We start from the raw sequence: 25,755 nt of genomic DNA, 5'->3' as shown, positions 1-25,755 counted from the left end.
AGGAATTATTTGAGATAGAGCTTCTAATACAATTGATTAGGTACGCGATGATATCATCTTGCATAAAACACTTATGGCGACTGTACAGTTTACCTCTAGATAGGTAGCAGTTCTTAAATCATTATCCTACAAAAGCTCATTTACAACTTGTAACTTGCAAGACAGCCTAAGATACTTCATCTTACATCCAAGTTAAAAAACAGCGCGTCAACAGCATCAACATCCCATCTAGGTCCATCCCCAAAGCATATACAGTTTTCAGCAAGCATGCACTTCGTGACCGCGAGCGACTCTTGTAAACACGGATCGCCTTCTCCCTTTGCAGCAGCCTCTAAAATCGCAAATGATTCACTTCCTATCATCGTCTTGACGCGTCTCTCTATATCTGCCGCAGACAACCATCGCCTCGGGTCTATTCCCCGAGAACGATAATCCGCCTCGATTCGATTACGCGCTATGCTTGATAAATCCGGTTCTGCCGCCGATGCATATCGAGCACTTATCGATCCCGTGTGCCTGTACTCTTGTCTCGCCTCGATCATCGCGTAGATGTACGTGATAGTCCAATTCTCCGTTGCCTTTGAGTGGCTAAGCGCTTTCTGGATAAGATTAGTTGTGCCTGGGTGACTGCGCGTACATTTCTTCTGAGCGTGATCCATTACGGACCAAAACAGATCCCCAGCAAACGTCTGGGACCCTGAACCGATGTATGGTATAATGTCATCGGGCGGGACAGAAATTCGCATATAATGCTGATGATCCAACCATATCCCGCATGTAAGTCTTTGAGTAGAAGACATGGATGATATAGAGCTCGAACTGAACCATGAATCTTCCTGATCGCTCTCTATTCTGACAAGGTCTCTTGACTTCGCATTTATGATTATGTCTTCCTCACCGTCTTCGGTGGTGGGCACAGGGAAAGGATTATTTCCGTTCACATCCCTGGATCCAGACTGGAGATCAGTATTCTGTATCGGCCTTTTAGCATCGATACCCGCAGCTTTCGCCACGTCGAATATCCTATTGAGCAGCTCTGGGTGCTCATCTCCACGTGTAACGCTAAGCAATTTCTCAATCGCGCTCTTAAGCCGGTGACTTTGATCTTGCATATGTTCGTTGGCCTCAGCTTGACGTTTTCTGAAGTTAGCTTGGGAACGTCGACCTCGTTCACGTCGGCGCTACGGTCAAGTTAGGGTATGTAATCGCGGACCAGGGGGTAGAAAGTGGGCTTACGCGGAGAGAATCTTCAACATCTCTAACCGGCTTAACCGGATTGGAAGCGGAAGCTATTACCATCTCGAACCATATGCATGAATCTAAGTTCGATGCATCGACGGTTATGTGATCGCAGAGTTAAAGACCCCAAGCCGTTCAGCGAGTTGTTCAGATCAAGTTTTACCTCTTGTTTCCGTTGGAAAGGGGATCATGTTGACGGCTTGGCGCGGCACAATTCCATCCGATCACGTAACCGCTTGATGACCGAAGGCTCGGACGTTCAACTTCTAACCGATCCCGAGAGTTACGTGAGTGAAGGATGATGCGAAAAATAAAATCAAGCCGTATTACCAATACATCGTATTCAAGATCAGATTGTTAAGCGTAGAAAAACGGTATAAGATGGCGGCTCTTAGGCAAGAGTTTGGACTACCTCTTGATACATACCTCCTAGCAAGTCCAGCAACTTCCAGACAATAGTTAAGTCCAAAGCAGTAGTATTTAAGAAAGTTTCAATCTTATAAGTCAACATGGTTAAGATTGCAATTGCATCGGCTTCGAGCAGTGAGTGGGCGAATATTCGGTGTATCCCTGAGTCGAGTTTGTTTCTCAACTAATTGATTACTTTAGCACTGGCTCGAGAAGTCATTGACACGCTGGTGGCTTCTAAGAAGCATGATATAGTCGCCTTAGTCCGACCGGTAATATTCAAAAAATCCATCTTTCCCGTTCTATTCCTTCCCTTCAACTACCAGAAACCACTGACCTAGGGACATAGGACCCTGCCCAATTCCCTTCCCTCCCCGGCGTCGAATGGGTGCAGACGACTTACGAGGACAAGTCGGAATTGGTTCGCTTGTTCAAGGGTGTAGAAACTGTTATCTGCTTCTTAGCTGTTCATCTCGACAAGGATAACGCTATCCAGAAGCGGCTTATTGACGCTTCTATTGAGGCCGGTGTTAGGCGGTATGCTCCGTCCGAGTGGGCAACGTAAGTAGGCAGCATTTTACGATTTTTGGTTTTCTCTTTTCCTCTAAAGGACGAGGCCGTGAACTGGCTGAAATATTCTATGGATCTATAAGTTTTTCAGCACTAACTCCTGAAAAGAGGTGTGAAGTTGGAATCTTCGCTCGATGCCATGCCGTGGTATGAGGGAAAGATAAAGATCGCGCATTATTTGGAGAAGCTCAATGAGCAGAAGAAGGTATCGTACATGCCATTTAATTGCTCACACGACACCATTGCTAACAGTTCTCTCAAGGTCATCGAATATACCCGCTTCCAAGTTGGCACGTTCATGAACTATCTCGCTCATCCGCATAAAACAACAACTCATGCTCGTACTCTTCCATTTTTGATTGACTTTGACAACCAACAAGCCGCTGCGATCGAAGGATCTCTCGATGATGTTATTGTATGGACTACAGTTCAAGACATCGCAGGTGTGGTGGCCCGCGCTGTAGAGTATCCTGGCGAATGGCCAGCCATCGGTGGCATTACCGGAACTAAAGCTACCATCGGGGAGGTACTAAAACTGGGCGAGGCTATTGGTACGTGTTTAACCTCCATATGTCAAAGAGCAATAATAGGACGACCATTTGAAAACGACGGCCACTAATTTTCCTAACAGGGAGGCCAATAAAGGTACATTTGCTCAAGGAACAAGACCTCGAAGCTGAGATCAGAAATGCTGGTGCTTTTTCTGTTCCAGACCTTCGCATTGCGACGCCTGAGCAGGCCGGGGCCTTCATGCACGCCGTGCCCGCTAGACTCTTAATTGCCATCCATCGCGGTGCTTATGATATTACTGATGAGTGGAATAAGCTCCTACCAGACTATAAGTTTACACAGCTTGAAGACTTCCTTAAGAGTGCCTGGGGTGGGAAGTAAGTACCTGGCAATAGGTACTTTGTCGAAGTGCATGGCGGTTATATTGTACCTGGGTTATACATCAAATCACCAGTTTCTTAATTTCATATGATATTAATTACTTGAATTGATTATAGTTAGAGTAATACGCCGAATCAAATATAACTGGTGATTTCTTTCATGGAAATATGCTGGTAAACAGAGACTGTTATCGAAAGAAAAAAAAAAAGAACAGGAAAAAAAAGGGGATGGGGGGAGGTCCACGATATTGGTCATAGTGGGCTCAGGGGCTGAAAATATATTAATGAAAAGCCAGTTGGACTTAACGTACGGGCCATTACATACGATCGATTGTATTGCCTTGTCTTGATTAGTATGCCGTTCGTAACCAACATTAAAGAACTTATTTATGGGTTCTAAAGTCAATAGCTAGAGCACAAGGCTTAACTACCTCCTAGGTAACTCTTGAATGGTAGTATATTAACCAAAACAACTTCTGTACCTTAGGTAAGAAACATAGTTGACATATTTAAAGATCGTACTCGCATACTACTCTCATGTATCGCCTGATCGGGTATTTTCCTGCCCTGTTTGTAACCTGAAGCAGAATATGGAAACCAGGCAACATCCCAGTAGATCGGTTCTTCTGTGATTGCGGTACAGTAACTTGGATCTTAGGCCCAAGGGTCACGTTGGTAAAACCAGCGTCGTTGCTTTCTAGCATAGCGCTTGATCCCGCTGGAGCGTTCAGAGGCTTCAGTTGAACATCTGCTTCGAACATTGTAGATTCTCGATATAAAGCCCACTGAAACTCCAAATTACTGTTATCCGTAAGGTTGTCGGTGTCAACCGTCAGGCTGGCATCGAACGTATACGTTTCATTTCCCTTAGCCTTCACGATAAGTGGATCGGGGCCCTCTTGGCCGTTGATATTCAAGACCGGCGGGTGCCCAACTTGTGTGAAGTTCGGAGTGAGAGTCCATTGCATTCGAGCTGCAAAGTCATCTTGATAAGCTGTTCTCCATCGCCAAATAGATGCTTGTGATGTTGAATACTGCTGTCCGTCAAGCCCAACCACGTTCTCCACAGCATCTACGAAGTGGTTTGTATCAATTCCACCCGCCCAGTCACTTGGAGCTTGAGGCCGATTATATCTCCCGCCCCAACTACCCCAGTCAATGCGGTCGCGGTAACCCAGCCCATTTTGTATCAACCACAAGAAACTAGGAGTATCACCTTCCATGCCGTATATGATTTGCGGGTATTGAGAGCCCAGCGGCCCAAGGCGGATATTCGTGTCTAACCAAGGGTTCTGTACCACTGATGAGTTCACACAAGGACACCCGGCGAAGGAGATCCCGGTCCAAGTTGCCAGCGTATAATCGTTCCATGAATGAATCGATACAATGGAGAATATATCCGGAAAGTGAGCTCGAATCCAAGGACCGGTATCGTCTTGGTCAGATATTGTATATAACCTGATTCGCGACCTTAACCCAGCAGCTTCCGAAGGAGACATGGTGTTATTAATATGAAGTAACGCCTGGGCGAGTGTATTAGTTCCACCCCATCCCGTGATAAAAAGGGGCTTTTGAGATTCTTGCAGTGCAAGGATGATGCGTTTGGCGCCTTCGCTCAAAGGTTCAGAAAGGGCAGTCCTCCCATATACCTATTTTCAAGAGTTAGTGAAAAAAAGATTGTGTACCTCTTGAAGATGGGTAGGAGGTAGGTATGGGTACTTACAGAAGGTCCCGAAGTAACAAGGGACAATAGTTTCTCAGCGCTATCGTAAGGTGAATCTGGGTTGACATGCTGATTTAGATTATCCACGACCTCCCCATAAGCATTGATTATCTTTCGAATCTCTTCTGGATGGGTTGCGTTCTGAAGCCACCAAGAAGTAGTTGCACATATTCCTCTTGTATCGAACTCATTCGAGTAAAGAAGGTATCGGACAAGAGACATGGAATCATCCGGTTCGTTGAGAATATCCGTCATTATAAACACTCGAGGTTTCCAGTCAAACTTTTGAAGCTTGTGCACATCCCATGCTGTGTTTTGGCTATAACCACTTGCCCCAGCCCACCCTACGTGGAGGCTAAGGCAAGTGACTACTGTAAAAATTGTGGAATGCAAAGGGGTCATCATCATGAATGGAGGAACAACGAATGCGCTGAGCTACCTTGACGCCAGAGACGAAAGGAAATGACACTCCCACGCATTTAAGACTGCGCCCGAGAACTTCCCCTCAATGAATCTATCCATAGTAGACCATTTCTATCCAGTATAAGTAAACCTATGACTTCATTGAACAAAGTCTATGTACCTACTTAAGGTTAGGTAGGAGGTAGTTATCCAAAACCGTGGTAGTATTACCCCGCAACCGAATTCATCTCGAACTTTGGCGTCGGCAATTGTTAAGAGAACCATATATGGTATGGTATAAGTGCCTAGCTAAAAGATTTTTGAAGCACAAGACCAATTATATGGGTAGAAGGCTTATATATATTACGTTAAGTACCTAGGTAGATTTATATGTTGTCTTGTGCTTCTTATTTAGGTAGGTGAAGAATTGATAGTCACGATGGCATCAAGGTGTTGAACAATAGGATCTCCCCAGCCAAATAGAAGCATCATGCGGATGTATAACGACCAGTATTACATAAGAGTATATAACACGATTTTACATCTTTAGCTCCATTTCTATTCTAAAGAATACCTAAGGTAGTATCAGACTCTTGGTGATAGGTCGTCAGTGAGAGAGAAGTGAGAGAGTCTTTTGTGGGGTGTAAGTGGACAGAGTATTGTGGGGATTGAAATTAAGAAGTTAAAGAATTCACATGTTACCGTCAACCCTACTGCGCATATAAGTACCTGGATTGGGAGGATCGGATAGGCGGATAATTCTATCCATTAGTGATGTTAGCTTTTGTTTCAATCGCCCGGTGGGCTTTTTTTCTTGACTACTAGTAATTCGTAAATCGCAAAGCTACCAGGTAGGTAGTTAAGTAATATGCTCCAAGTTGTCTATTGTCAGTGGTCCAATTGTAAGAGTATAGTTGGGTTTTAGAAAGTATAAAAAAGCCTATAGAGTTTAGGGCTGATGTTCGCCATATAATACCTATGTTGAGTCTTATTCTCTGCCTTTTAATATTTCAATTAATTCTCTAGCTGTAGAGGCTTCGCTTTCAAAGAAAGCTAAGCGCTCAGTGCCTTGGCAGGGAGGTCGGAAGTGTCTCTTAATTCTCCGAATCCTTAATAGGCAGCTAAATGCCAGCTAAGATATCGACGCGTAAGTCAGTGCTGTATTTTTCCACCTAACTAACTAATATTAACAAAACTTGAGCTCTTGTTTACCAATAAAGTATACTCGGGTCGCGGGCCTATGTGGATCGAAATAAGTCGAAGCCGTGGTAAAGTTCCAAACGTCCCATTAATTAAACTCCACCAACGTACGATCTATATCAAGATGTTGTTGCGATGCACCTTGAAACGGACGCCGTGGTCCTTAATACAGCGTTTCTTCTCGTCCTTGCGGATTGAGCCTAAAGGGGGGGGCGTCGTACGTGTGAGCTGGTCAGTGCTGTTGAAGTTTCCTATCCGCCGTTGTATATAAGAAAGGTAAAGTGTATCCAACTCCGTGGTAAACTTATTCGTTTCTTTCCATACCCAATATTCGCAGTTCGCCTTGATCCTACTAAGTACCTACCTACCTATCTTGTCTTTGCAAATATGCATAGGTCAATTCTTGTTGCGTCGCTGGCTGCGGCCGTCTCTGCTCATCAAAACCTTCACCAGTTTTGGGTCAACGGGGTTTCTCCAGGTTATGAGATTGGAATTCGTCGTGCCCCCAGTAACAGTCCAGTAGTAAGTTATACTTCTTCTAAAAAGAAAAAGAAAAAGAGAAAATGTGTTAACGTATGTTGCTTGCTCTACAATAGACAGATGTGAAGAGCAACGATATTGTGTGCAATGTTGGAGGCGACAAAGTACCCTCAGGGGTAGAGACAATTCCCGCTCGCGAAGGAGACAAGGTCACTGTAGGATGGGACCCGTCAGGTCATCCTGGCCCTATCACTCACTTCTTGTACGGCCCTGTGGATGAAGCCGCTAAAGCATCCGGGGTTGGTGCGGGCTGGTTCAAGATTGATGAGCGCGACTACGTGGATGGACACTGGGCAAACGAAGTGATCCAGAACAACGGCGGAAATTATACGTTTAGCCTCCCTACGGGTCTCAAGAGTGGAGATTATCTGGTATGTCTGGTTTGTCACTTTGACCAACTCCTGACGTGCTAACACTCGTCTAGCTCCGGTCAGAAATGCTGGCTCTCCACGCAGCCCAAACAATTGGCGGCGCCCAGTTTTACATCGGTTGCATACAGTTGAAGATAACTGGAAGCGGAGGGAATTGTTCGCCCACAATTTCTCTACCAGGAGCCTACAATGCTGAGGATAGTAATATTTATATCCCGAATGTGTACTATGGGTTTGACCCCACAACATACACTGCACCTGGAGGCCCCGTTGCGTCGTGCAAATGATGAAAAAAGTTGAGGTCTGAAAGTTGGAAAATTTCATTCTGCTGTCATAGCAAATACCACAGCATAGATGATATTATTGCGTCTTTATAAGATTTTGTTACTCAGGACCGACAACACTTTATACTTATCCAGACTAACCCGGCATCCAGTCTAGTTTGTCTAGGTAGTTTGCACACACCGTTATACAATGCACAATATTCATTGTTACCTAGGTTAGGTACTTATATATCAGACAACAATCGTTGTTAAATTCTGGACAATGATCATTGTCGATTGCTGAACAACGGACAACTATCGGTTGACAATCCTGACAACGCTGCCGATGTCGACAATAGACAACGCCTGCTGTCAACCCGAAGGATTGGTTCAAATCTCCACAATCGACAAAGAATATTCGCATCTCCGTTTTCCAATTACCAGTCAATTGATTCCCTCATATTGGCACAAGTTTCACTTGCAAGACTATGGCACGTCTCGGTTATTTAATGTGATTTCCTACATTTAAACACTGCTCCAACAATGGGGTAAACAGGTATCGCGCAGAATCTAACTACCTATTGATAAGTATATCCTTTTCTTTAACATATTATCGTAGTTAACTCCAGCGTAAACATGCTTGTAAACTCGGTACCCATGTAAACATCATAACTCCCCTAGGCAAGTTAGGTGGTACCTATCCAGGCAGCTTACCCCATTGCTAAGATAATGCTGTAAGTAGAACGCGTGAAACAAATCCTCGTCCCCTTATCTACTTACTCAGTATCCTCTAGCTTGGTCCTTTTTGTAGGAGGACCCTCTTCGTCATCTCGTTCACGCTTTGCCGGGGTTACTTCTCTCGGTTGTTCTTTGGTGTCGCCCTCTGGGGGAGTATCATCCTGCTCTTGTAGATCTTGACTAACCTCAGTACTCACTTCTTCATGGCTATCATGAGGCTCTTCGATGCTTTGAATGATTTGATCTCCCACAGGCTTCTCGTCCTCATTAAGCACAGGAGAGGAAGGGGTATATGCACCACCCTGAGATACTAGATCCGTATGAATATTCTCGTCCGCATCCGCATCCGCATCCGCATCCTCCTCCTCATCATCTTCCTCCTCCTCTTCATCAACGTCATCGTCATCATCATCGTCGTATTCATTTTGATTATTCGACTGTGACACACGTGACCCATGTTCGGAAACAGGGGTTAAAGGCGCAACTACGATATTGTCTTGCTCAGGCACTTCTACTTCTGCTTTACGAGGTGTCTTTGTCTTGGGCTTTGTAAACCACGAGTCCTTCAGGTCTTCTACGTGGGGATCTAAGCGACCAGGTTCGTGATTCGACTTTTTACTGGGCACCTCGAGTGCCATTCGTACAAGGTAGTTAGAGTTTTGAATAGTCCGATGCGCGCAAGCAGCCATAATCGATTCCCGGTAAGAGTCGACATCGTGGTGCTGCTCAAATGGACTCCAGAGGAGAGAAGTGCTTACAGAATGGCCGCAGTCCTCCTGGTATTTGAGGACATTCAGCCGACGGATGAACTCTCGGCATATAGCGTAAGCTACATGCCCTGTTTCCCATAGTTTGCTAATGTCTTCCGTCGTAAAGGTTCCCATAACGACACCATCATTGAAGCGAATACAGCCCTCACCCAATATCTCTGCTAATCTTTTCTTGACGAAGTTTCTTCGATCATCGCGCGCACTTGGGTAAGGGTCGATAATAGCACATGCAACCACTTCCCGGTCGTAATGTAAAGGTGATCCTTGAGAGCCCTTGGAGCCCTCGGAGATTCCTCCAAGTTGCAAGGCAATAGTCACCCAAATATCCTCTAGGGGTAGGCGAACAGGCCAGAGTGTGAATTTAGAATCTCGGATTGATTTCAATAGCGGGTGAAATTCAGTGTCGCGGATATTTTCAGACGCCTTTTTCCTAATTACGGCCCGAGACGCGTCGAAGACTTCGTCTTCCTCTGCGAATAACTTGAATTCCTCGGTGATAGCCGGTATAAAGACCGTTGACGAATTTCTAAAGTTGCGCGCCTCCCAGAATAATGCGGTATACATAGAAGCCACCGTGATGGGTTCATCCCTTGCGGTTTGCAACCTATACGTTGCGCCGGCTTCCTTTCTCACACTACGGACTACCTCATTAATTTCGGGCGTTAGGACTGCTCCCCAGCCACTCTTGAAGTCCGGGTCTGCAACAAGCCTACCAGCAGAGGTTAATGGTGTGGCAGGCATCTTGTTGTATTGGTGATTTTGTAACTAAGTAGATTCTGTTGGTATTTACTTGATTGATGCTCAAGTCCGGTCAAGGTAAGCTATAAGCTGTGAGCTGTTGTTATCTTCTGGTGTTCTCTACCATCCTCATCACGGTTTCTCCAAAGTAGACTTTATACCCAACCCAAGACGGAAAAGATACTCAGTGGATTAAAAGCTGCGTAATTAGTTCTTTGCTTTCCATGAAACTGGGTCTTTGTGCATGCTCGGTAGTAGTTTTGAATTAAATCGAATTGTCTTAGTAGAGTTTGATTGTTCATATCCATAGTTAACTAACCTTGTTCTTTGATTCAAGTAAATTCAAATAGATTCAAGGGCTTTTTTCCGCGACCACTAACTAACATAAGCCTTAATTTCAGCACCGACTTCTAGTCTATTGAAACAAGTTCGTTTCGGGACGTTAAGAACCCATTAAACGAATATCAATGTTTGGCTGAATAAACATCAAAAGGCGGTATTGTTTTACACCAAACAAACTGATAAGCTACGGTACCAAGTAACACGATGCTAACACGAAAATGTCGATCCGTCGATCAATAGAACCACAGCACAAGGCGGATGTCCCCACAATAGGTACCCAGAACAGCCAGAGGTAATTATCCCTGAATGAAAAGCGACCCCTAATCATGCGGGGGATTGACAGAGATGGGACCCTCATTACGTGTATTTTCAGGGCTGTGACTTGCCAGTGATTCGGCGACTAACGCACAGCTCATATAAAAACATTACGAACCAAAGCGGGAAATGATATAAATTCTTTAGCTCTTCAACATCCCCCGTCCTCCTATTTCGAAAGTTTTCTAATTGTCGTTGGACACCAAACGCCAAACACCAACCATCATCAAAACGTCGATATGGCTACTACTTACACCAACGACGACGATACTGCGGGTGTCCCCCAGGCCCCCGGTGCTGAGCACACCGAAGTGCTCTCTTTTCTTCAATACTTCGAGACCCTGTTTATCATTGACGACTCTTCAAACATGAAGCGCCAGTGGAGCGACGTGTCCTCCCTCATTCAGGCCGTCGCTCCGGTCTGTCTCAAGTACGATGAAAACGGTGTCGATCTCTACTTCATTAACCACAGGCCCACGCTCTACTTTCCTGGTATGTCTGTGCGCAAATCCGGATATAACCATATCGGCAAGGTCCACAGCGATACTGGGAAGAGGGACAGCACGCAAAATATTTTCCAAGCTGTCAAGCCCGGTGGCGGGTGCAAGCTAGGCGCCCGCTTGAAGAGGATCCTATCCTGGTATATTGAGCAGTTGAAGCTTGATCCCCAGCGAGCCCCTCTTAATGTTATTGTGATTACGGCGGGTATATCAGACGATGACATTGCGGCCCCTTTGATTGAGATCGCGAGAGAATTAGACAACATGAAGGCGCCTGGGCACCAGTTGGGCGTGATGCTGTTCCAGCTAGGAGATAATGAAGAAGTGCGAAAGAAGTTCGAGCATGTGGATGACGAGATGTGGAAACAAGCGGGCACGCGCGACATAGTCGATACCGTCGCGTGGCGAGGCTGGCCTGCTAGCTTTGGCTCCGACGACATGGTCAAGGCTGTACTAGGTGCCGTGTCCAAGAAGATGGACGGGGCAAAGACGGCTCTCGCTGGAACGGAACCCCCGAAACGTCACGAGACGATGATTTAGGCCAGGGTTAGGGCCTGTTCGTGAAGCAAACGAGCACCGAGAGATTTGCGCTTGCCCCTTGAATGCTTCTCATACCTCGAAAAGGACGTACTAATATTCTCTACGGCCGATTATCTACCTACCTCCTATGTAATGAGATAAATACATACCTACCTCTTCAGGTTAGGTACCTCTATTAACTTCAGAACGCATCAGATGTTACATCTCTTGATACCCCCACCAATTCATGCTCCCTTCTGAGGTCTACCAAGGTTATCGTCTCGGATCCCTACATTATACGCCATGTCTGAATTCTTGATGCCTTGATAAGTAGAAGTAATATAATTCTTTAATGCAGTAGACATGTGGGCAATTTCTTTCAGGTGCGCCTCCTTGACTTCCGGGATAGATTCCTCAACCGGGACAACTTTTCCCCTAGCTGTCTTCGAGTCGTAAAGCGCAAGCGCAACAGCAGATTGGAAAGCTGTAGTTGTGAAATTTAGCTAAGGGTTCCTCCTCGTACATTAGGTACCTAGACACGAGCCGGCGGGACCGCCTTACTGTTGCGAATTTCGCGACCGTTCCATTCTAATTCCTTAGTTTCCTCGCTCTTTCGGACATATTCTTTAGCATCGTATTCGTAGCGGATTTCTGGTCTGCCCTGCTCGTGATCCTCTTTCGCAAGCTCAAAGAGGATCACGACAAAGAGGCTTATATCCGATCGCTACGTGGATATGAGATAAGGAAGGCCTCGTCAAATTCGCCGACACGGTTCGTAGTCAAAAACAGAATGCCTTGGAAGTATTCCAGCACGCGTAGGAAAACTTCGCACGATGTCAGCCAATTTTGGACTGTCCCCTTCCCTTCATAGGAATATAGATAGGGTAAGGTCTTACTTGATACTGCTTCTCTTGAGCTCGTTGCTCGAACGCCGTTCTAGGTACACGTCGGCCTCGTCTAACAATACAATTGCGTCCCAGCTGGTAGCATCTCTGAAAAATTTGAGGAGATTCCTCTCCAGTTCTACTGGTTCATGGCCCAGATCAGCTGCGGTGATGCTGAGCAGTGGCCTCTTTGTGTATTCAGCGACAGACTCTAAACCAAATTTCAGTACGATACCTTATTCAAATTCTTGAAGAAATTTCTTACCGGCTGTGAGCGTCTTCCTTGTACCTGGATGTCCGTGTAGAAGGAATATTTGTTCTTCACCCTTTCCGCGGATGAAATCTGCGCTAAACAACTCGGCTTCACTCTTGCTATCTGTGTAGGTCCGCGCAGTCGCTTTAATCGTATTTTATTGTTTTCCGGCCTCATAATCAACTGGTCAATGGAGCTTTCCGCAATTCTCGGAGGGCGAAGACCCCTGATATCAATGAGATCTGGTTCCAAGTTAGCAAAACCTATCTACTGTCTGCTGCGTTGCTAACTACTATCGGATTCACGTAACATACGTCCGAGATTGGAGAATAAACGCGGACATGTGAGATATGCATAGCAAGTACTGGTGGTCCGAAAGGCTCCCGCAGCCCTTTGGGTCAATGTTATCGTAGTCGCTGAAAGTCCCGGATATGTATCTTTCTTTCCTAACATCTACTTCACTGCAACGATGACATTCGCAATGCGGAGTTTTTGCTCATTCTCTAATCTCGGTCTAGATCTAAACTATTCCATGGATGAGACTCGTGTTCAACAACGACTCTGGCTCGGTTGTACTTAAGTAGGTAAGTATGGTTAACGCCTAACTGTCTCTCCATCACGACTCTTGTCGTAGAGACATCTACTTACCTTTTTCCAACCAGGTTTTAACCCAGCACCGATGTACTCTAAGAAAGCAGGCCATTTAGCACAATGGAAAAACATCTTGCCTCGTTCGATGAGTTCTTTCCGTCGTGCGCCGCCGTCTACAGTCTACATCGTCATGAAACCTTGTTGGAAATAGTGGCAGTGAGGTTATGTTTCGCCCATTGTCGAAAACCGGCACTTCAACATATCTGGGCCTCCTTTTAATGACTTTTCCATCATACACCAGATTCCATAGTCGAATAGAGTAGCTCTTGACGTTGTCCGCCCATAGCCCTTGGAAGACACGTTCAACGCCGTTAAAGACTGCATCTACCACATATGCATTTAACTGTCCATTTTAAGAAACGTAAACATTAGATCCGGGTTTTAACAAAAGCTAAAGTCCTGCGAATGTTGTTGTTGGCACTTTCTTGGCCCATCTGGCTTCCACTCCCTTGATCTGAATTGTGGGCTCGTTCTCGAGAAATTGGAGTAGAACGTCAATATGCCGATCACACTCTGCGTTATAGGCCTCGGTGTGATTTCCCCGGACTCCACCGGCTTGAGATTTGTACTCGAGAAGCTCTTGGCAGTGGTAGAATAAATCCTTATAGGGGTATGCGAATGTCAGGGATATGTGGATAGGTAGATACTACAGGGGATCTATCGCCTATATAAAGGGTAGCAAGCTCCCTCGTAGGAGGTTAGAAGGCCAAGCGTTACTAGACATCACCAATATACTACATACTGGCCTTATCTGACACTCACTCTGTATACGACCGCCATCACGGACTACCCCCTGACAGTTCAGTACTGGTCAGTTTTGGGTTGCCCAAGACCTAGTCCTACCAAGGCTACGTGACTGGACACTCAAAGTTGATAAAGCACGGATACTATGGATTTCGAGCCCTTACGAATCAAGGGGTGTAACAAGTGCACATGCATCTGCGCTAGCTGTTGTAGCTGCAGCATGGTAGGCAAAGGCTCCAGTGATCTCGCATCTTTGCCAACGACCTCGACAAGACGAGTTACGCAACGGCATGAGTAACTGAGCAGGTCGGGTTGATGGGGCTGGTATATAGCTTAATCTCCCAGCTACTCCAGTTTAGCAAAGATGAGGATGTTCTCAACGTCGAGGAAGACACATTCAAGACGTTGGATGGAGCGAAACAATCGTGGGATGCCAGTTTAAAAACACTGGAAGTACTACTAAGCCATACAATTGTACTGAAATATTGCGTTATCGATGGACTGAATTGGCTTGAGTTGGGGGATGGTAACTAATGGTGCCACGAATTTTTGAGCGTCTTGCTTAAGCAGCAGCAAAAGGGAACTCCATTCAACATTCTTCTTACGACGACAGGTCAATCGCGAATTCTAGCTTCGAAAGTAGATATTAAGTATAGATAACTTATAATAACACTCGCAAGGAAGCTGGTTAAATGGGGGGGGGGGGATTGAGTTGGAAATTTAGGAATTTAATCGGATTGGATAAGTCTCCTGTTATGTTAACCCCTGACTTGAGACGTGGGGATTGATAGTGTGAACCACTTGGTAGCAGTGTAAGCACATGCCAGGTATGCCTATGATGGATATCGTATACAGAGTAAGTCTCAGGAACGTACATAGTGTATATCGTGATAAGTCTAGTAACGCCTGACCTTCTATCCTCTTGCGAGGGAGCTGGCTACCCTTTATATAGACGGAAGAGCCTAGCTCTACCCGGTTTATCCCTGTATCATAGTATAAGCTACCCCTCAACCATGAGGGACGAGGCACAAATTATCAAACGCTATGAAGTAACTTTCACTTACAGTAATTGATACGTCAAGACATCAGCGCTTCGACTACGCTATTTTCTCCGCGTCGGTGCATTTAGCCGGTACCGTGGTACCTAGGCCTGTGATGATACCTCTTGGTACCTAAGCCTTCACAGGTACCGAATGATTTGGACAGATTTACGTATACTCCTCCATGAATAACACTTACAGTATTTCATTTATTAATAGGGAGATGACCTCATGGTTGGGTTCATGTTAGTCTTCTCAGTTTCAATTCCCTATCTTTCCACCATGTGATTATTGGTGAGCCTAGAAAGTAACCCCTACAATAAGCTCATACCTGGCCCTACATTCCGGTATTTCTCATGGCGCCTAGCTATACCTTGATATTAGGCACTCCTTGGATGGCAATCTTGGCCTGCTTTGCCAGCCTCTATCCACTCCCAACGTTCTCCAAGCCATTAGATCCAAGGATCTGCTCTTTGGACTTCCACGGCTCCATCCTAGGCCGTAAACTAGAATCGCTAACATGCCCTCTCCCGGTAGACGAAGAATCAGCAATAGACACCGGGACATGGGAACCTTGGAAACGTCGTCCTTACTGCATAGAGCCCCTGTCGGACGATACACCCGGGCCGCAATTCTGCCTTTACACATTCGAGCCGTTCCGCGGGAATAAAGGTTTAAGCGTCATAACTACGCCTGTGCTTGCAGCAAGCATGGTGGACGCTCTAGATGACGCGGTCGTGCCCCCGAAGCTTAAGACCCATCCGTCTAGTTCCCTTGCGGCGGAAGGAAGAAATGACACGGCCTACGTGGTCCAAGACATACCAGGAAAGGGGAAAGGGCTAGTTGCGCAGCGTCAAATTCGGCAGTGGGAAGTGGTGCTGGTGGACTATCCTGTTATGCTTGCACATATGGGTTTGTTCGACGTGGTAGGTCCCGAGCTTCGTGAGGATGTTCTAGGTCGAGCTCTGCGCCAGCTACCGGAGGAGCAGCAAGGCGATATCCTGTCACTGGCACGCAGCACAGGTGGCGAAACCGTCGAAGATATTCTCAGAACGAATATATTTGGCGTTGAGCTCGGGATCGAGATACCGCACCTAGGACTGTTTCCGGCTGCTTCTGTAAGTTGTGCCTCACGGATGGTTGCGTGTTTTGATGCTGATGTGAATAGCGGATCAACCATGACTGCAGACCCAAGTATGTCTTTATAATTCCAATACCTACCTACTCACCTAATCTAGTATATAATACATGGAAACTGGGAAGCTAATTCGCGAGCAGCGTTTTCTGGCGGTACTCGGTACGGGCTTTGGCAGTGGAAGTTATTGCAATGCGCGATATCGAACCAGGAGAAGAGATAGTACAAAGTTGTATGTCCGCTGATACATAGTCCCCTATCCACCGTTCATTTCCTACTATTTTAATGCTCGTGGGTCTAATGCTACTCTCTACATCAGATATGCCCTTGGGGCTGTCCTATGAAGAGCGCAAAGAAGAGTTGAAGAATTGGGGGTTCGCCTGTACATGTTCACTATGTGCTTCTTCTAAGAAGCAAAGAACAGCGTCAGATAAGAACCGAGAACGGTTACAGGATATCTATCACGAGCTTAACGACAGTGCTGCTGGGAAATCTAACCTAACGACAAACATGATCGAACAGCTTGTTGCAGAGTTAGAGTCCCTAGTAGCTACGGAGAAACTAGAGGCCCAGCTTCTCGTGCACTACAGCGCTGTTGCTAGAGCATACATGCGCATTGCCGAATTGGACTTAGCCAGGAGGTACGTGGAGCTGTGCGAAAACCTATGGGTACAGTATGCCGGCGAGGAAGACGATTATCTGGCAGGAATGCATCAACTACGGCACGAGCTTAACGAGCGGGAGAAGAAGGCCACCATCGACGGAAGACGTCAAAAAGTATGAAACAGATCGTTAGCGACTACAGGTACCTAGGTAGGTAGACTACTCGTTTCTGGTAGAAGCATTAATGTATGTAATTAGTTCAATTATCTATACCTACATCCAAATGAAACCGTAAGGTGCATAAGCTCTAATAATCTAAGACATGACTTGCGTATCCTATCGTACATCCATCCATGGTATCTTTGTTTCATGCAACAGTTCGTAAGGTAGCTATGAGTGATCGGGGTCTTTGGTTGCGTAATGCATCAATATTCCAACGCCAGACTCCAAACCATCTCGGCAAAAGCCGTACCTAGCGTTTACATACTCCTTGGCCGGGGGGTTCCGCTTTGTTCCTCTTTTCCTACTGGTGTTGGCCAGCTCTCTTTTCTTGGTAGTCGGTTAAACAGCGTGCGGTAAGAGTCATTAAAGCCCCAAAACGCCAAAAAACAGAGCTTCACTGGTTTCGTGTAGTACGGCTGCATGTACTAATATATTGCATGTAGCCGGTGCGTATTGGGCTCGTCGGAGAAACACGAAGCGTCGTATCAAGTAGTGCCGCAGATGGCTACTCAAGACTAATAATTCCATCATATGGACTGACTGACTAACTTCACTCTCCCGCTCAGTCTTCGAATCTCATCTCGAAACTACCTACCGAAAAGATCTCGAATTGTACTCTCTCCGGTTTTACACCGTATCGATGTAGGTGTTCGGACGCCTGCATCATGAATTTTTCGGGTCCGCATACGTAGTACTCGGATGAGCCGTTGCTCAGGCACAGGTCTTCGGATGTGAGAGAGAGGAAGTCGTTCTCAAAAGTCGAAGTATACGAAAGCACGTCGCTATCCGACAGCCTCGACTTGAAAAACTTAGTTCTCATATTCGGGTGCCTCTTGGCCATGTTCTCGACGTGCGCCTGGAAGGGGGCGTCGTGCCGGGACGCCTGGATCCACGACACTGGCCTGTTGATTCGCTTCTCCACAACGGTGTTCAGCATGGAGATCAGCGGGGCGACGCACACGCCGGCGGAAATGAGCACGAGGGGCATCGACGTGTCCAATTTCGTATTCAGGAAAAAGGAGCCTGACGGATGCGTCAGCTCGATCGTGTCGCCTTCGTGGAACTCGTCGATGAGCGAATTGGAGACAACGCCAGGCCTGCACGGCTGCACGCTGCCGATGCTGCTATCTGAAGCGCTGCTGGCTGCCGAGGATATTGTCATAATATCGTCTTGAGACTTGTTATTAAGGTAATCCCAGTTCGACCCCTGGTCTCTCTTAACGGTGATTCGGTAGTGGTCGTGGCTGGGTGCATCGCTTAGCGAGTACTGTCTGAGCTGGGCATACTTCATGCCGGGCACTGTGATTCTCAATGTGATGTACTGGCCCGGCATGAAGAGTGGTAAAGGCTTTCCGTCGACGGGCTTCAAAGTGAAAGAAACGATATTTCCCTCCACCGTCTCGTTCTTCTTTCTATATATCATAAATTTCCTCCAGCCCTGCCAGTCCTCAAACTCCCGATAAATGTGGGCTTCTCGGCCAGTCAACATCTTTGCCATGACCCAGTAAGCTTTCGTCCACGCCATTTTCACCTCGGGGGTCATGGCAGGGCCCAGGACGGCAGAGAAGGCGCGCAGTAGGTATTTCCCGACGATCTCATATTGTTCGGGCTGGATGTTTAGTGAGGCGTGTTTTTGGGCCACTCGTTCCAACTTCGGCGTCAGTTCGCTGATGTTGATGATGTTGGAGGCGAAGGCTAGAATAAGTGTCGTCAAGGCGCGCGGCTGTTTCCCCGTGTGCATATTCACCGTGTTGAAGTAATTATGAAGTTCGGGGTGATCGCGTAACATGGTCTTATAAAAGACGGTTGAAATGTGTTCACCATGTTGGCGTAGGGACGGAAGTGTATCCTTGACTAATTTTGATTCTTTGTAATTGAGAGCCATGGCGGCTAGTTGCTGTCCTAGGGTATTGTATTCCTTTTTCTTCTTCCTTTTCTTTTTTTCTCGAAGATAACAAGATCTCTTGTCAAGTGAACGGAAATAGGTAGAGATCTATAAGTAAGGGTAGAGGTGGGTTATGTCAAAGCAACACAGTGGCCGGAAAATAAAAAATTGACAACGCAATTTGCATTAGTTGAATATTGGTCCAATTATTCGAAGCACAGGTTTCAACCTGAGGCTCTTAAAACAGGTATCCAAGTTTCGTCACTCATAGGTTAGGTAGATAACGAATACGCTCCCCCAAGTCTTTAATACCTTGTTCATAACTTGCTTACCGCCTCGGACTCATACATAGTAAGGCGCTATATCCCGTTCCGCCTTTTGCGGAGTCATGCGTTAAGCTTCGCTAGCTTGATGTATATTGTAGAAAAATTTCTAGCGCATGGGATAGCGTGGTGAGATATGTCTCTACGGTCATCACCGATTCTATGCGATATTGGAAGGTTGAGAGGATAATAAGCAAACATTTCCTAAGGGTCGAAATCACGCGAGCAGCGCATTCTTTTGAGACAAAATGGCATGATATGACGGCATGTTCATGCGTAGTTGGGTAGATATCTCAGGCCTTCTCAGGCCAGATCCTTACATCGAACGATCCTCAGAACTCTTCTAGAATAAAGTAAAAATTTCCGGCTTTAGCGAGCACGCGCATTAATATCAGGGGTCCCTAGTTAAGCCATGTGCTAGATGTTCAGATCTTGAATTAGAGGTAGGTTCACCAACTCCTCAACAATCTCGTTTGCCCTATTTACGCCCTGATTCCTTCCGTCCATTTTTCTTGATATTTTCCTTTTCAGCTTTCGCTATGATATAGTTTGAACCTCTCCTGTGCATATGCAAAAATTGACCGAGAGCTAATAGAAGAAAAAATCGGTAAGTTTATAGATGGACCCGACGCACCGGCGCGGGTTTAGAAAACCGCTGGGGACCAATCATCGTACACTAATTCCTTACATGACCTCCTGAAGTTGTCCTAAAGTCCCTTGAGGTTCCATTTTGTGTACGAATTTCCATGATTCTTTAGCGATCTGCAAGCACTGGGGTTTTCGAAAATTGCATCTGTCCGACCTCAGATTGCTTTGCTCCGGATCCGATCTGGTATTCATTTCTAATTATGCATACTTACCTCTAACCTAGATGTAGGTGTACGGGTTTCCAGCCTGGTCAGCCTAATAATATCTGTGGAAGTTCACTACCTCTACCTCCCAAGGTAAATTAACTTCTTTGGGGACGCGAAAGTAGGTTTACCAAATTTTTACTTCATCTTTCATCTTTCTTGTACGTGTACGCCTTAACCTAGGTCCGAGGAAGATCCCGAGTTAAACGGATAAAATTTCCGTACCAGTTATCAACCAGTCAACTCCCCCAGGATGATCAATCACGTCCCGCAATCTCGTCGCTCCAGCCCACAGGCAACCTCTTTCGGGTAATCTCTTCGCCCATCGATTCGTAATTAATACACAGTATCCCCAAGCAGTGGAAAACCCCTACCCGATAATAGCAACTCATTAATACCTAGCTTATCTGCTGGTTAAAATTACTTGTTCATGGCAAAGACGTGTAACCAGCAATTCTTCAGTCGCTGCGCCTCCAAATCTATTCTCGGAATAGGTAATCGGGAAAAAAAAAATAACGGTAGCACTCAACCCCCGGTCTAAGATCTCAAAATCCAATCATACCCCTGTTGGAGCCTTACGTAGCAGTCCGTACTCAGGCATCTCAAGCATCTCCTTTTCCTTATCTTGGGCTACGTACTCTCCTCGGGTATCGTGTCTATGCAGCTACCAAAAAGTTTTCAAGATTACCAGCGATGCTCTCCACATGAAATTACCGATCCTCGCAGTCTCATCCATGCTGGCAGACTAGCCGACGGTATCAGAGATTGGCAAGTCCCAGCGAGATATCTCTTGGCATTCTCAACCGCTTCTTCAGCGGCGTCTTTGTGCGACTTGTAGAAGTGCCAATTTCAACTTTCGCACTATACAGCTAAGCACCCGGGACCTATGCTTGTAGAAACCCTGAAAGTGATCCGGTATTTCCGTGAAAGTGATGCTTCACTAGTTCATGTTAAGAGATGCCTACGGTATCTTTTTTACACGGTTTAAAGGCTGTTGTCGACAAAGCTGCTAGGAAAATCTTAGAATATTTACCAATGGCTTTAAGTCGGTCGCAAGATATTCGAAAACCTGGGGATGAGGGATGCCAGCAATTAAAAGTCTCATACTGGTACATTCTTGGAATTATAGAGATGGATGAGACTATGCACTACAAGGATCCGGGTAGATCTACAGTGACACTTAGAGAATATGAGGTTCATGCATGCTTACCAGGTTATACTACAGATTTCATCAAACAAGTCTTTCCTCACCTAGTACCAAAGACATACCGGTGACTTATTTGGATGACTACCTGGTATATTCGAATATCAAAATCAACTAATGCGTAATTAAGGTAGATAATGTCATTAGGTGTAAACACTGGATGCTAGCAAGTCCATGTAAGAGCAACTGAACGGATTTGTATATTGGATTTATCTTTAAGAAAGTTATAAGTCTCAATGCTGGATTTCAAAAAGGCCAATTCGCCGGGCAGTAAACCAGAAATAGAAAACGTACCTGTTGAAAATGGAACCTCTGTTTTAATGACACATAGTAGTGCCAGGGTTTGTTGAGTCCGAGCTACTGTCAAGGCTACGATGAAGCAAACTACCAAAAACGAAAGGGCAAACGTCATACCAAAGGAAGAAAATTATTAAGACTCATCTCCTAATCTAAAGAAATTAAAAGAATTATTTCTAAGGAGCTTTTCAGAGGCCTATCGTGATGTTCGTACTGCTAAGTTCTGGCCTACACTGGAGAACACCATACCTTAGATAAAATGTAAAGAGTTTTACAGTCATGGACCATTAGAACAAACAACAACAAAATGTTAAAAGAATATGAGAAAAAAATATCTCATGCTCATAGGGAACGAAAGTACTTAAGAAAAGGCTTGTCCAATGGGATATCGGGGTGGGTATCGTCACGATGTGACTCATGGATGAGGTTGGAAAAGGATTTATAGGTCAGAACATCGTGGATGCAACCAACAACGAGATACAAGTTACTCTCTGTCTCTCTCTCACAAAGCTTCATGGCGCAGTGGAAGCGCGCCGGGCTCATAACCCGGAGGACCTCCGATCGAAACGGAGTGAAGCTAGCAATTTATCATCTTTTGGTTTAGCGATTTTTTTTTCTTTTTTACTTTGGGTTCTTTTTGTCCAAGGCACACACACTTTAGTTTCGATAACGACTTTAGGCATCCCCACCGTGGTGGAGCTCGGGGGTTTTTTTTTTTCTCTCACTGTTTTTATCTCATACAATATGAACATCCCCTTCAATTGCACGTCTACGATTCTTGTTGGAACCTTGGAACTCATTCCAGGGTCCAGGCGGACTAATATAAGGGTATTGAACGGATTATATCAGGTACCTAAGTTTCTTTCCCAGCGACTTACTTCGTATCACCCTATTGAGAAATCTGCAATATTTTATTTCTCAGGTTTGGAATAAAGATATATGTATCCTACACTCTGTACCATACTAAGATGGAAAGCCTAGAATACACTTCCTATGCCTTTTTGCTCAGCCGACCTTGGACAATGTTTGTCCAACACACGACCTTCACATGTCAATCGTGCTATTGATGCCACAGGATCGAAAATCTCATCTGATGTCAACCCAATCTTGGACGGGAGTTCCCCCTCTAATGGCCGGACATGGCCAATAAACCGTCGTGTCAGTAGTAGCGAATCGGATAGTTCAGATACATGACCGTTACTTACCTGACAATTTGAGAACGTCATCTATCAGATTGCTCTCAGTGTCATTTGAATCAGTTTTGTCAACTTCAAATATATGTGCTCATCTCCATATTGTAGAATTACATTGTATTCCTATTCATCGTGACATGGTATAATGTAGCTAGCTATTCATCAGTGGCTATTATTACAGTATGCGTTTCCAGCCGAGCCCCGTGGCCCGGGCATAGGTAATAATCATATAGTATACTTTGTTATTAATTCCTTCGCCCCGAAGCTTCTCCTTGCTTGAACACACCTAGGTCGGTAATCTTCGTCATCGCGGGGGGTTCGATTGGAAATGTCCTAGATCATTCCACGTCATGGGGAAGTCACTGGAAGCTAAGGGATGAGGCGGCTCCTCTTCTTCAATCAGCGTACTGGTAAAGCTTTGCCAGTCGTCCGACGATAGGTTGAGTGGTGGTAGCAGCCCATCCCCCGTGTTAAACATAGGGAAGTCGATATTCATCGGTGATGTTGGCGTTGGTGCTAGTGGCTCTGGCGGTAACGCTTTGTCGGTAGTGATCGACGGTGCATATCTATGTTGTTGGGTTGGTTGCATAGGGAAGCTTTGGTATGCGTTTATCATGGGTTGTTGGTTGTTTGGCGCCATCGGTATAGCTAAGTTCAAATTCGGAATTTGAGCAGGAGCGGTCCGGCTGGAATCAGCGGACGGGGTTCGTCTGCCGTGTCGGCTTAATGCGGATGTAGATGCCGAACGTCGGGGGGCTGATGGAGCTCTTGGCATGACGGATATGTGCTTAGGTATAACGGGGGAAGAAGTCGAGCCCGAAGGCGACTGGAGAGTCCCTTGAGCGTCGGAAGTTGATCTTGGTCGGAAGACGATGTGGACGCAGTGGTACGCCATTTCGACGATGCGCTCCGCCGACTCCTGTGTTCCATCGAAAAACTCCAATAAGTCTTGCAGCTGCCCCGGGTTCTCGTTCTCGACGAAACCTTGAGCTCGTCCGGTCGACTCAGGACTCCAACTGAACAAGGGCTGGTGACCGTTGAACTTACTCTGCTTTCTCGCAATCAACGCTTTCCATGCTTCGTGAATAAGGTGCTGGTGCAATAGGCCGTAGATGACGTTGGAGTGCAGCCAGTCGGCCTTCGTGCTCCCGGCTTCGAAATGCGCGGCGACGTGGTCTATGTGCTTTTCGAACGTGCCGTACATTGCAGCGCAAAAGCCGCAGCCCCATGCCCTCCTCTTCCGTAGATGCTTAACTACGCTGTCTGCGTGTGGACAGGTCTTGCAGCCGTGTGCGGACTTGTGATGTTGGTTAAATGTGTTGGGTCCCCAGAAGCTTTGGTTGCAGTTAGGACAGGGGTATTTTCGTGATCGCTCGTGGAATTCTTCCTCGTGTCGTTTCCAGTCGAATTTTCGTTTGAATGTCTTATCGCAGGACGTGCACCAGAATTTCGCGTCCGTGGTCGTTAGGGCCGATGCCGACGATATAGAGCTCCGTATGGATGTGGCGGAGAAGACGCTGTCGCGGCTCGAAGAACTGGATCTAGATGACGAGACGGATAATCGCTGTCTTGGGGGTTGTTGGTTGAAGGAATTGATGTCTCTATAACTGAAGTTTGGCAGAGCTGAGACCATTAGTATTGACACCAGTTAACCGTTGGGGTAGTTCGTTACAACCGGAGGAGACGTCTTCGTACCTTCAGCTAGCATATTAGCTTGCTGGTGCTGCTGTTGTTGTTGTGGTTGTTGTGGCTGTTGTGGTTGCGGTTCCTCCTCTAATAAGGCGAGCAGGGCATCGCGACTGAGACCGGATTGCTTCAGAGCTTCAAGATGCTCACGCGCCTGCGCTAGCACCCTCGATGGATGATCCATTGTTATTTCTATTATTGATTGGCGTGGTTGATGTCGGTAATAATATTGTCAAAGCATATCCCAATGTAAATCAGTACCAATGCTAATGTTAAAGTTAATAGTTCAAATTAGGACTACGAAAGAAGGTTGTAGCCCAAGAGAATTAGCGAGTGATCAATGCTCAAGTCTAAGTTAGAAAAAAAAAAAGATGAGATGGTTTCGAAGAGTAACAAATCTGGAAACATGGAAATTTAGGTACGTTGGGTAGGTAGACTTGTACTGAAAGTAGGTAGCACACGCACGCATTTGGCTACGTTTCTGTGATATATTACCCCCAAAATAAGCACCCCCCCGTATTGCTCGTCATACTTGGTAGCCCGTAGTCTCGGGCATCACGATCCCATGCTGGTTGCTTATTGGTGAAGAGCTCTACAACTGACGTTCAGCGGTCGAATGAGCCTTGCTACTCCCTAGGCATTCTACATAGTAGCAGAGAATATGCGGCAATGGAGGAAAAGGACTGGAGGCCATTCGATGGTTGGCTCAACCTGAAACGAGTCGATCCCAGCCTACCTCCTCATTGTTTCGAAACACGCGCGATGGTGGGATGAAGCCGCCAATGAGAGATTAAATCAAGAGCGAGGGCGAACGAGGGCAAGCGAGGGGCGAGGATTGGATCAAGCCGGATCAACCGTGGATCCATTGACGATCCATGATCGGCCTAGGGCTTTTATTCTTGGCGGAGAACCATGCAGAAAATCTGTTTCAAGATTCCCGGGTCTTAGCTATTTATGATTGGTTTGTACCTTGGTCGGTCCCTTTTTATGGCTTGACCATAAGTCCCTTTTAAGAAATCTCCGTTGGATATTGAGCAAAAGATGGATATTTTTATATAGAAGCAAGTTCTTTCGTTCTATCTTAACATAAATGCTAGACTAGAGTTACCAAGTAACTAACTACCTGCCTTAGGTAGACTTTACCAACACGTTGTAAAATGATGAAAGATCCGCTTAAATATTTGACATTGGTTAGAGAATAAAAAGAAATAACTAACAGGAAGTTACAGGAGGTTTTGCAATGCTGTCCCTCTTAA

At 46.0% G+C, this 25,755-nt stretch overlaps 10 protein-coding genes and 1 non-coding gene across 11 annotated transcripts; 5 read left to right on the top strand and 6 right to left on the bottom strand.

Moving 5' to 3' along the window:
• Nucleotides 1-19: 19 nt before the first annotated feature.
• F4812DRAFT_19615 (uncharacterized protein) lies at nucleotides 20-1,782 on the bottom strand. The gene is made up of 2 exons (XM_047930175.1): nucleotides 1,237-1,782; nucleotides 20-1,181 (listed from the first exon to the last, which is right to left on the bottom strand). Exons 1-2 carry the CDS (start codon nucleotides 1,297-1,299, stop codon nucleotides 177-179), a joined length of 1,068 nt encoding a protein of 355 aa, XP_047794946.1. The 5' UTR covers nucleotides 1,300-1,782; the 3' UTR covers nucleotides 20-176.
• F4812DRAFT_19561 (NAD(P)-binding protein) lies at nucleotides 1,646-3,155 on the top strand. The gene is made up of 6 exons (XM_047930171.1): nucleotides 1,646-1,782; nucleotides 1,849-1,919; nucleotides 1,997-2,208; nucleotides 2,326-2,422; nucleotides 2,480-2,768; nucleotides 2,849-3,155. Exons 1-6 carry the CDS (start codon nucleotides 1,749-1,751, stop codon nucleotides 3,106-3,108), a joined length of 963 nt encoding a protein of 320 aa, XP_047794945.1. The 5' UTR covers nucleotides 1,646-1,748; the 3' UTR covers nucleotides 3,109-3,155.
• Nucleotides 3,156-3,616: 461 nt separating this feature from the next.
• F4812DRAFT_454444 (DUF1593-domain-containing protein) lies at nucleotides 3,617-5,085 on the bottom strand (the record flags this gene model as incomplete). The annotated part of the gene is made up of 2 exons (XM_047936647.1): nucleotides 3,617-4,756; nucleotides 4,831-5,085. 2 exons carry the CDS (start codon nucleotides 5,083-5,085, stop codon nucleotides 3,617-3,619), a joined length of 1,395 nt encoding a protein of 464 aa, XP_047794944.1.
• A 1,471-nt stretch (nucleotides 5,086-6,556) lies between these two features.
• Nucleotides 6,557-8,025, top strand: F4812DRAFT_464709 (glycoside hydrolase family 61 protein; the record flags this gene model as incomplete). Its single annotated transcript, XM_047938370.1, has 4 exons — nucleotides 6,557-6,663; nucleotides 6,828-6,954; nucleotides 7,029-7,343; nucleotides 7,397-8,025. The coding sequence occupies 4 exons, from the start codon at nucleotides 6,557-6,559 to the stop codon at nucleotides 7,628-7,630; spliced, it is 783 nt and encodes a 260-aa protein (XP_047794943.1). The 3' UTR covers nucleotides 7,631-8,025.
• F4812DRAFT_19715 (uncharacterized protein) lies at nucleotides 8,026-10,259 on the bottom strand. The gene has a single exon (XM_047930185.1). It carries the CDS (start codon nucleotides 9,853-9,855, stop codon nucleotides 8,383-8,385), a length of 1,473 nt encoding a protein of 490 aa, XP_047794942.1. The 5' UTR covers nucleotides 9,856-10,259; the 3' UTR covers nucleotides 8,026-8,382.
• Nucleotides 10,260-10,650: 391 nt separating this feature from the next.
• F4812DRAFT_19551 (uncharacterized protein) lies at nucleotides 10,651-11,955 on the top strand. The gene has a single exon (XM_047930169.1). The coding sequence runs from the start codon at nucleotides 10,749-10,751 to the stop codon at nucleotides 11,547-11,549; it is 801 nt and encodes a 266-aa protein (XP_047794941.1). The 5' UTR covers nucleotides 10,651-10,748; the 3' UTR covers nucleotides 11,550-11,955.
• On the bottom strand, nucleotides 11,774-13,388 carry F4812DRAFT_454440 (P-loop containing nucleoside triphosphate hydrolase protein; the record flags this gene model as incomplete). The annotated part of the gene is made up of 7 exons (XM_047936646.1): nucleotides 11,774-12,012; nucleotides 12,090-12,252; nucleotides 12,316-12,352; nucleotides 12,425-12,623; nucleotides 12,678-12,788; nucleotides 12,850-12,907; nucleotides 13,314-13,388. The coding sequence occupies 7 exons, from the start codon at nucleotides 13,386-13,388 to the stop codon at nucleotides 11,774-11,776; spliced, it is 882 nt and encodes a 293-aa protein (XP_047794940.1).
• A 1,845-nt stretch (nucleotides 13,389-15,233) lies between these two features.
• Nucleotides 15,234-17,089, top strand: F4812DRAFT_409712 (SET domain-containing protein). The gene is made up of 4 exons (XM_047932460.1): nucleotides 15,234-16,218; nucleotides 16,269-16,294; nucleotides 16,379-16,467; nucleotides 16,555-17,089. Exons 1-4 carry the CDS (start codon nucleotides 15,457-15,459, stop codon nucleotides 17,016-17,018), a joined length of 1,341 nt encoding a protein of 446 aa, XP_047794939.1. The 5' UTR covers nucleotides 15,234-15,456; the 3' UTR covers nucleotides 17,019-17,089.
• Nucleotides 17,090-17,520: 431 nt separating this feature from the next.
• Nucleotides 17,521-19,449, bottom strand: F4812DRAFT_19530 (globin-like protein). Its single transcript, XM_047930167.1, has one exon. It carries the CDS (start codon nucleotides 18,943-18,945, stop codon nucleotides 17,623-17,625), a length of 1,323 nt encoding a protein of 440 aa, XP_047794938.1. The 5' UTR covers nucleotides 18,946-19,449; the 3' UTR covers nucleotides 17,521-17,622.
• A 2,679-nt stretch (nucleotides 19,450-22,128) lies between these two features.
• On the top strand, nucleotides 22,129-22,200 carry F4812DRAFT_t11. Its single transcript has one exon. It is a non-coding gene; the product is annotated as a tRNA-Met (tRNA).
• A 707-nt stretch (nucleotides 22,201-22,907) lies between these two features.
• F4812DRAFT_409703 (uncharacterized protein) lies at nucleotides 22,908-25,269 on the bottom strand. The gene is made up of 2 exons (XM_047932459.1): nucleotides 24,509-25,269; nucleotides 22,908-24,436 (listed from the first exon to the last, which is right to left on the bottom strand). The coding sequence occupies exons 1-2, from the start codon at nucleotides 24,681-24,683 to the stop codon at nucleotides 23,118-23,120; spliced, it is 1,494 nt and encodes a 497-aa protein (XP_047794937.1). The 5' UTR covers nucleotides 24,684-25,269; the 3' UTR covers nucleotides 22,908-23,117.
• Between the last annotated feature and the right edge of the window lie 486 nt (nucleotides 25,270-25,755).

This window comes from Daldinia caldariorum (assembly GCF_022478825.1).
Source record: "Daldinia caldariorum strain CBS 122874 unplaced genomic scaffold F4812scaffold_1, whole genome shotgun sequence".
Taxonomy (NCBI): Eukaryota; Fungi; Ascomycota; class Sordariomycetes; order Xylariales; family Hypoxylaceae; genus Daldinia; species Daldinia caldariorum.
Note: the sequence above shows the minus strand (reverse complement) of the source record. Positions and strands in the feature narration are given on the sequence as shown.

Coding starts and splice junctions, on each gene's coding strand:
- F4812DRAFT_19615 (XM_047930175.1), bottom strand. CDS start 1,299: ATGGTAATAGCTTCCGCTTCCAATCCGGTTAAGCCGGTTAGAGATGTT. Junction 1,182..1,236: donor ATGTTGAAGATTCTCTCCGC/GTAAGCCCACTT, acceptor ACTTGACCGTAG/CGCCGACGTGAACGAGGTCG.
- F4812DRAFT_19551 (XM_047930169.1), top strand. CDS start 10,749: ATGGCTACTACTTACACCAACGACGACGATACTGCGGGTGTCCCCCAG.
- F4812DRAFT_19561 (XM_047930171.1), top strand. CDS start 1,749: ATGGTTAAGATTGCAATTGCATCGGCTTCGAGCA. Junction 1,783..1,848: donor AATTGCATCGGCTTCGAGCA/GTGAGTGGGCGA, acceptor TGATTACTTTAG/CACTGGCTCGAGAAGTCATT. Junction 2,769..2,848: donor AAAACTGGGCGAGGCTATTG/GTACGTGTTTAA, acceptor TTTTCCTAACAG/GGAGGCCAATAAAGGTACAT.
- F4812DRAFT_409703 (XM_047932459.1), bottom strand. CDS start 24,683: ATGGATCATCCATCGAGGGTGCTAGCGCAGGCGCGTGAGCATCTTGAA. Junction 24,437..24,508: donor AGCTAATATGCTAGCTGAAG/GTACGAAGACGT, acceptor TAATGGTCTCAG/CTCTGCCAAACTTCAGTTAT.
- F4812DRAFT_409712 (XM_047932460.1), top strand. CDS start 15,457: ATGGCGCCTAGCTATACCTTGATATTAGGCACTCCTTGGATGGCAATC. Junction 16,219..16,268: donor GACTGTTTCCGGCTGCTTCT/GTAAGTTGTGCC, acceptor TGATGTGAATAG/CGGATCAACCATGACTGCAG. Junction 16,468..16,554: donor AGAAGAGATAGTACAAAGTT/GTATGTCCGCTG, acceptor TCTCTACATCAG/ATATGCCCTTGGGGCTGTCC.
- F4812DRAFT_19530 (XM_047930167.1), bottom strand. CDS start 18,945: ATGGCTCTCAATTACAAAGAATCAAAATTAGTCAAGGATACACTTCCG.
- F4812DRAFT_19715 (XM_047930185.1), bottom strand. CDS start 9,855: ATGCCTGCCACACCATTAACCTCTGCTGGTAGGCTTGTTGCAGACCCG.